We start from the raw sequence: 9,316 nt of genomic DNA, 5'->3' as shown, positions 1-9,316 counted from the left end.
CAATGACAGTTGTACAAAATTAATATTTTTTGATTGAAATGAAAATTCACCTCAATTTTTGAATAGACGTCGTACTAATGAGATGGCTAGCATATTTCTAGGATTATGATGACAGCGCAGATATCCTGAACTGAAACTATAACTATAATATTATTTTAAGCTCGAGAATGCTATTGTATAGAGAAACACGTGTCGCGATTTTTGTAAAACCCTTTATAATGAAAGTCATACAATAAAGTATTCTAGTTAGTTTTAATATGGATTTTCATCAAGTATCGGCCAGTTCTATTCAATTATTGAAACTATTTCTCTTATCGTTTACTTAGGACATTGAAGACATACAGACATAATATCAAGCCAGTTTTCTGGAGTATCAACGCTGTCAACATAAAAAAGGAGTAATTAAACAGCAGGAGAGCTATCCGGCTGGTGAGTATGTGATTTGTTTCATTCATGAAGTTACTGCCCTTTGTGGACGTGGATTCAATTCCCACTGTGGAATGATCGGTGTTCACTGTGTGTCGTTTGACCCAAGCTAGAAATCGTATGTAATACCCGTTTATTCTATTTCTCGCCTAAGTATCGACTCCAGAGTATTACCGTGCATATGGGAACGATAGCTGTCAACAGAAAGACACACCATAAAGTGTACTGAAGTATAGAGTTTTCAAAGACGATCTTAATTCATCAAATCATCAGTGATTTGTAATCTGAGGTCTGAAAAAGTACCACAACATCCTCCATTTATTTGATACGTAGGAATATTCCTTCCTTGTTGTCATAGTACAGTGGAAATAGCTTTGGTTACTAGTATTACTTGAAAGTTGTGATAGGAATATTCGTGTTACCTATAGTAATACAAATTATTTCGTTGGTGATCGGCCAGTTCTCCACCAGGGCCTGGAATCCTTATCATGCATTATTGTAGATCGACCTCGCCGGGGCTAATCTTCAAGGTTGAAATCTCATAAACGAAATTTCGCAAACCAACGTAGAACGCTGACGTCTGTATCGGCAGCGCTTTGGTTCAATTTGAATTCGTACAGAAAAATTGTACAGAAATCGCTCAACGACATCAACTCTATCGATCACATGACTTCAAAACGAACAACTGTTGAAACAACCACCCTTTTGATCAAAAATTTATTTTCCAAGGGAACTTGGATCAACTTTCCAGTTAAGATACAATTGTAGAATGTTCTTCCATTTTTCATAACTCACACTGTCAAACCACAGGCAACCAGATTCACTGCTCATTTTCTCGAATCACAAATATCAAAATTCGAAATAAATTCAATCTTCACAGTTGTTTCAATTATTTATAATGGCAAGGAGGCCTTGGAAAGTTTCTACTTCAAAACATTTCCTCAAACATGAAACTGATTCATCCAACTATTCAGTTTCAAACGAAAAACATAAATAGAAACACAAACTCGGAAAGAAAAAATATGTATATGCCATAGGAAATTTTCAATGTGGCGAAAACTTGCTATTTTTCAAAAGTACCTTGCTCACAAGCTTCTCCTTGAAGTAGTTGTTAGAATCTTGGACTTGGGTGCCGGTGGTCATAGGTTCAATCTGGGGCTCAAAACAATGCTCTCACTCAGTTCACAAATTATTTGAATTTGAATTTGAAGATAACAAACTGGAACATATTTTTGAGTGCTCTTGACGGTTGCTTCTCTTATGTTGTTTGATGGTATTTCTTCAATTCGAAATATCCTTACAAACAAGCACAAATACCAGAAGTGTCATTTTTTTGCATTTCATTTGTTCAGACTTCCATTGTCTGATATGATATAAATTATTTCGAAATCCCTGAAAAAATCTATAAAAAATTAAAAAGATTACCTGAATAATAACAATTATATTAGGCTGAAAACTGGAAGGAGCCCCGAGTCTGGTTGAGATAGACGACACTTTCTTAATATGGAACCATGGGAATGCAGAACTAGATACCTTTCTAAAGCGCATCAACAACGTAAGTCCTTCCATCACTTTCACAATGGAAAAGGTAGTCCATAACGAATTGCCATTCGTGGACGTATTGGTGAAGAGGACCGACACTAAATGGGAAACATCTGTATAACGAAAACCCACTCACACGGGACAGTATCTGAACCGGGAATCGACTAAGAGAGGAATCATCAAGACTCTATTAGATCGTGCTTTCGGACTCTGTTATACATAGGAATGTCTCGAAAAGGAACTAGGCATCATCCAAAATGACCTTCAACAAAATGGTTACTCCAAAGTGATGGTGGAACAGACTTTGGCTGACAGACAGCAAAAGCCACACAAGGAAGAGAAGCCGCTACAACCAGAGGACTGTTGGAGAGGATAAAAAGATTTGGGTTCAAGTATAACATTAGAACCTGCTTCAGATCCGGGAATATTATTCATAGGAGTCTCACGAAAACCAGGCAACCAAACGTGGACAGCGATTCCAAGAAATTGTATTTACCAGATACCCTGCAAGTGCGGAGAATCGTACATTGCAGAGCAAAATAAACACACACGACGAGGAGAAACAAGCAAATCAGGAATAGCAGAGCATTTTTGGACTCATCAACATAACATCAAGTGGTCTCAATCTGAAATCATCCACAAGGAGGAACACCGGTTTCGAAGAACATTCAAAGAATCCACATATAAATTGTCCAACAACGCATTTAGCCGAGCTAGCATAGATATATGCAACATATGTAAACCTATAATCAAGCAAAACACGACCAACCCCTGCCAAACGGTTAGCTCCCGCTAAAACCGATGAGGCGGATAGAGGGAAGGGGGATAGGTGATAGCACTGGAATGACCTATAAATAGTCAGATCTCGGATAAATAGATCCAGTTATTATCTGAAGACGATTGTGGATACCAACAATCGAAACGTCGCGAAGTAACTTGGTTTGGAATCTTTCAAATTTTGATTTTTATTTCTTGTTTATAATTCTTAATTTTCATCTCGTGTTGATAGTTCAATTTTTCTGATTTATTCACTGTTGTTTATATTTTTTTTCACTAGAATTTCAGTTTTTAGCTTGATATAATTGTTATTTTTCAGGTAATCTTTTCAGTTTTTTATAGAATTTTTCGGGGATTTCAAATCAATTCATATCATATTGGACAATGGAAGTCCTATAATAATGAAATGCATCACGAAACATTTTCAAAATTTGAATGCTTCAAAACAAAAAAAGTTTATTAAATTGAAAAGGTATATTTTTAGGAGTGATTAATTTTTAGAAAAAAAAGTTTTTTGCCTTCTACTTCTCCATCTTGATACAAAAGTGTAGGAATCTTCCAAAGAAAGGAAGGAAGCAAACAAAAATATGTAGATTGTGCGAAAAAATAACTTTCAGGTATTTTAATATGAACATTGAATTATACGAAAAAAAAAAACTTTCAAAACAAATACTTCCATATGAACGCTGAATTTTACGAAAAACACTTTTCTCTATTCCTTTTGTACTCCAAATATTCGTAACGGAATCGAATCAGATATCATTCACAGGATCCCTACACAATATACTCAATGAAAGAGGAAAATTTTCAATTCCATAGAACTCTGTTATCCTCACTGGTGGACATCGATGTTTTGCCGTAAGACACTTGCCTTATCGGCTCTTCTATAGCAGATACGGAAAATAGTATAAGAAAAAACGAGTTGAGTGTTTTTTCTTCAATCTCCAATTAATAAAGAGCAATAACGACGTAGTATTTCACGTAGTACTGTTACATCCTGTTATCCTGACAAAAAAACTCAAATTTTCGAAGCCCAATAACTATATACAAAAAGATCTCCTCTAAGATTCCACATCTTTGGTGAAGTTGTTGGAGAATATGTCTACATTATAAACTGAAGTCAATTTCCAGAAATGCAAAACTTTTTTTGTAAAAAATATCATGGTGAATGAAAAAGGAAATGTTTCGCAAGCACAGTAGCTTCGTCGAGTGATTTGAATACTTCAAGTTGTTCTGTACTACAGGTAACCATAATTGAGACTACCCCAAAAAAATTACCTAAATCTCTACCTAAGGTACTTGTTCAATTATGATCACCTGAAACATATTACCTCACATCTACATCAATAATAATTCTTTCTCGGTTTTTAAGAAAACAATTTCAATAATGGTGATCAATTCAAACCTAGTTGGTCATTTATCAGAATGTTTGAATTTTTAAGTTTATTAATTTCCATTGCTTCACGATTCAGTTCCAAACCTTTATTTTCTATTCGCTAAATTTCGAACTCTTCGTTAAAGATATGATTTTCTTCTAGAAGATGATTTGAATATGTTGAATTTGATTTCTCATTTACATAACTCGTATGATGTTCTAAATTGTAAAATGATGGTGATTATGTTTTCTCCATTGTTTCATATCGACGCATTACTTTGGGTTTTTTCACGGTGAAACAGCTTCAAACACTACTCAGAATCATCAATTCGTTGTTGATTTTGGTCGATTGTGAGCTGGCGCGTAGGGTAGACTGGGTACGGTTGAAACAGTTTCACTTATAACGTCCATAGTTCTGCTTTTTATAACCCGAGCGATGAAGAAGATATGTTAAATAAAAGAGCATGTTTCTGTCTACTAATAGGCAATATGTTTTTAGTCCCAGGTGTGTTATTTTTAAAAGTAGATCAAATTAAAAAATAAATCGGATTTGTTGCAACCGTCCCCATACCAGGGGCGGTTGAAACAGTGAATGGGGTCAGTTGAAACACATGCAAATAATACAAAATATAATATTACAACACGTTTTATTAATTGTTTATTTTAAATCTAAGTATAATTAAGTAACTCTTTGACATTAGTAATCAGTCTTCAATATTTATATACTTGAAACGATATTTTTAATCAGCCTTTAATGTTTTAAAGCACACTATTTAAAATATAGGTATATTATCAACCATCAAAAAACTAAGTCACTACAAATTACTTAACATTGATATAAAATTTACGTAAATTAAACCAAAATCAACTGTTTGTTTTTTAAACATAGCAAACTAAACAATAATATTTAAAAAAAAGTTTGAAAGAAAACAATTTTTGGCTTTCATTAGTCCAATTAGGATAAGCCAAATTTAAAGATCAATCAGAGTCGCAATTCTGACAAATATAGCTAAGACCACTTTCTGTGCATTCTTCGTGAGCCCACAGTTTACAACTGATGCATTGGATCCACTGTTCTCCGGGTCTGCTCTTTGAATATGAAGACATACAGACAAGACAGAAGTACTCCTCATCTTCTGATGATACCTCCTCTTGTATATTTTTCTGTTTACCTTTTATGGTGTTTCTTTTATTTTTTCCTCCATCAAGTTGCTTCTTTTTTCCTCTATTCAATTGCTTCTTTCTTCCTCCATCCAATTGCTTCTTCACTTGTTTAGCTCTTGTTCGTTTCAATCTTATTTCATGCTCTTTTCTTATCTCTTCTTTCTCTGGAGTATCAGTGTAAATAGTAGACTTCCTGATTTTGCGCCCTTTATTATTATTTTTCCTTGGAGCAGCTTTCGGAAATGGTCGTATTGTTTCCGGTGAAAATACAGCGGGAATAATAGAAGAAATTGTTTGAGCACTTGTACTGGGTTTCGGAGAAGTTTCCTGAATATTAATGCTGCTGTGGTGTCTGGGTGGTGTAGTTACAGTTTCCTGATTTTCAATTATAGGGACTAATGAACTATTGATAGCTCCTGGTTGAGCGACCATATCTGCGGGTTGTTTGTAATTTAATAGAGAAGGTGATAATGGTGGAGTTTCGTCTTCAGGTGGATTTGTAACTGATACAGGAACTATTGCTACCTCTGCTGCATTTTCTTGGTTTGGCACATCCGTTACAAATACAGGCTCTACAGGTAGGGTAGTATTTGGTACAGGAACAACAGCTCGTTCTGTAGTATTTTCGGGATTTGGTCTATCCGTAACAAATGCAGGAGCGAAATCAAGCTCAGTGAACAGATTCCGATTATACGGATAAGTTCCTGTTTTGCGAAAGCCGGCTTGAATATTTGAAGCCGTAAGAGCAACTGGCATAGCAGACGCTACAATCCCTGGTATATCGTAAATGGACATTGTCCTTCCTGGATGGTTTCGCATCCATGCATCGCAGGCTGAATTGACAGCTTTCTTCAAAGGGCCATATGCCGATCGATCAAGTGGCTGGAGTCTGTGCGAGCAGTGGGGTGGAAAAGATAGTAAGATAATGCCATTGTTCTTGCAAAAGTCTAGTGCGTTAATGTGGACGTGTGAAGAGTGATTGTCGAGCAGAAGTAACACCTTATGAGACAGAGATACATTTGTATGTTTTTTAAAGTGTTCCAGAAAATGCATAAATGTTTCATCTTGCATCCAGCCGGAGGGGTTAGCAGCTCCAGCAGAGCCAGGGGGCCCATCTCTAATAAAATGTTCTTGATAACGCACTCTCGGGAAGACGAAGAATGGCGGAATAACATTTCCAATGGCATTCGCTGCAAAGGCGACTGTGACCAATGTACCCCTTTCCGCCGAAGTTACTGAACCTACTTGATGAGCACCACGCCTAGCCACTACTCTGTCGGGCTTTTGAACAGTGGTTATGCCTGTTTCATCAGCGTTATATATATCTTGAGGCTCAAATTTATGACGATCCATGACAGTGGTCAGATTGTCATAGAAAGAATCTACATTTGTTTTGTTAAAACTAGTCGCCCTGGAGAGGCTAGTAGCTTGTGCTGCGCGTAGAGACAGTTCGGGGTTTCTTCTCATAAACATCCGAAACCATTCCTCACCTGCCAGCTCGTTATCATCCCAAGTTTTAGGTCTTGATAAATTATATTTAACTGCAAGTTCATACGCCAGTTTTCTTACCTCCTTCTTAGGTAGTCCAAAATATATATCAGCACATCGAATCAAGTACTTTGAAAGCTCTCGCTCTTGCACCTCATTAAAAACTCGGTTGTGTGCTTTATATCCCATGTCTGGATTTTCTTGCTCGCCAGAGACATCTCGCTTTCGAATATATCTTAGAAGCGAACAATGGTTTAATCCGTGCTTCTCTGCCGATTTTCGCAATGATCCTCCGGTTTTCACCTCCTCATATGCGTCTTTGTACTTCGACAAGTCTATTTGCCCTCTCGATGTCTTTCTTACGCGTACTCTAGGCATCTAAAAAAACAAGAAAAAAAATAATTACACTGTTTCAACCGTACCCAAAAAAATGTTTCAACCGTCCCCAACTCCTACTTTAGGTAAAATTCAGTTATTAGTCATTGTAACAATAATGATACACAAAAACTAGTCACAATGTCATATTCCGCGAGCTTCATTTCAAACAACAACGCACCCTCAATGCTGTCACTTGAATAAAAACGACAATAATTGGAAAAATCTCCAAGCAAAAATACTTACTTTTGGTTATCAAAACACAATAGGGTCCCCTAGAAACAGCCAAAGCGCGCGGAGAGTGGCGCAACACTAAGATTCGTGTTTAAAACTGTCGTCCGCTTTGTCTCCCCTTGGACCCCTCGCCGCCCCGCCAACGGTTTGCGAGATATTCGTTTTGTTTCAACCGTCCTTTGTTTCAACCGTACCCAGTCTACCCTACCCTCTTTGAAGAGAGCTTTCAAATACCCAAATATTCATCTCGAAAAAAAGTCCAAAAACCGCACTTCTTAATTATTTTTTTGAAGGGAATAAAATATATACCTAACGTGAATGGATTCAATATACACTTTTGAAGTAGATGATTTTTTCCATGATTTGACAGTCGAATGAGATTTTCAAAACGATCTATTTTTGGAATTCAACCATTCAGAAATGGGAAGATTTTCAAAAGAGTGGGAATTGTTAATCTCGTAATTTCTTGAGATAAATATTGATAAATTAACGTCGTCTTCTAGATAATTCATTATTACGAACTATTGAGAAATATAATCGGCATCAATTTAGGTCTTGACGGGTTACCTTATGCTTCATGGTTCGGGCAAAAATATCCGTCATTCTAGTGCGTTGGTTCAAGTCAGAGGTTCTCAAACTCATTTTATCTGCCGCCCCCTTCGAGAATTCATTATTTTCTAGCGCTCCCCAATTTTTTTTACTCTACTACATCTTAAGAATCACAATCGCAATAATTATTTTAATAATTAAATTATGTGTGTCATGTGAATGTTAGACTTTCTGATGAGGGTAATGTAAAACACCATTTGGTAATATTAGGAAAACTTTTATTCATGTTATTAAAATAAACATTTCAATTTGAATTTTGAAAATAATCTAATGTGAAGAATGAATTTGATGATTTTCAACAAGTTTGTTAATATCAGGCTCGAATTTACTCAAAAACAGCCGTAAGAAACCGCGTTCGGTAATCTGCAACCTATTTCTCTTTTTAGTTAGCATCGTTGCCACAGCAATCAATCCACGTTCACACGAATACGATGAACGATGGGCCGCAATCCAGGGTACAATTGCGAAAATTCTTGGTATGCATTTTTGAATTTTATTTTCATCTCCTCGTTCTTTATCAGTATGAGTTCTTCTTCCAGCTGGGGTGATCCTGTTGTATTGACATTTGAAAAAGGATCCAACACCCAGTCCGGTATTTCCAATTTTAAAATGTCCTGGAATCGTTCTGCGAAATCACTGTGGAGGTTCTCCAAATTTTGGCAGTAAACAAGCAAGTCGTAGTTGTTGAAGGATACTGCTGACAAATTAGGGACATTGCGAAATTCACGTCTGCCGATATTATTATTGTATGAGAGCAATTTGGCTGCAAAAGCAGCAATGCCATTTTTTGTTTTAATCAAATTCAAGTCATCACCTTGAAGTTGAAGATTGACATCATTAAATAATTTACACGCGTCTGTAAAGTACGCAATATCATTCTGATGAGGTGATGAGGTTGTCGTGTGATTCTTTGTCTTTGTTTTCCAAGAACTCTATTACAGAGTTGAATAGATTGTAAAATCGAGTCAGACAGTTACCTCTTGATAACCAACGCACTTCTGTGTGAAATAGCAATCGATTGAAATCTTCTTCATTAGCAACACAAAGCTGATTGAATATTATGAGCTGTTTCGTATTTTATTGACTGCTTTGATGATATATTGCAGTGATTCAGAGAGGCGCTCACTCAAATTTTTCGCAACCAAATGTTGCCTATGAATTATGCAATCTACACCGAGAACATCTGGAATTTTATTTTTGAAGTACGCTATGAAGCCTTTGTCACCTGTAGCAGCTGATATAATAATTTTCAGTGGAGTTTTTTTCTCATCACAAATTTTTTCCAGTGTATTATATATGGTTTCTCCTTCTGTATCCGTCCAATGC

General features: G+C 36.3%; 1 protein-coding gene across 1 annotated transcript; it reads right to left on the bottom strand.

Moving 5' to 3' along the window:
• Window positions 1–5,098: 5,098 nt before the first annotated feature.
• Window positions 5,099–7,471, bottom strand: LOC111512091 (uncharacterized). Its single transcript, XM_074174450.1, has 2 exons — window positions 7,394–7,471; window positions 5,099–7,150 (listed from the first exon to the last, which is right to left on the bottom strand). The coding sequence occupies exon 2, from the start codon at window positions 7,148–7,150 to the stop codon at window positions 5,099–5,101; it is 2,052 nt and encodes a 683-aa protein (XP_074030551.1). The 5' UTR covers window positions 7,394–7,471.
• Between the last annotated feature and the right edge of the window lie 1,845 nt (window positions 7,472–9,316).

Source organism: Leptinotarsa decemlineata, unplaced genomic scaffold, assembly GCF_025532065.1.
Source record: "Leptinotarsa decemlineata unplaced genomic scaffold, Ldec_3_MD MMD2_tig00000576_RagTag_RagTag, whole genome shotgun sequence".
NCBI classification, from domain to species: domain Eukaryota; kingdom Metazoa; phylum Arthropoda; class Insecta; order Coleoptera; family Chrysomelidae; genus Leptinotarsa; species Leptinotarsa decemlineata.
This window is presented reverse-complemented; position numbering and strand designations above follow the sequence as displayed.

Coding starts and splice junctions, on each gene's coding strand:
- LOC111512091 (XM_074174450.1), bottom strand. CDS start 7,150: ATGCCTAGAGTACGCGTAAGAAAGACATCGAGAGGGCAAATAGACTTG.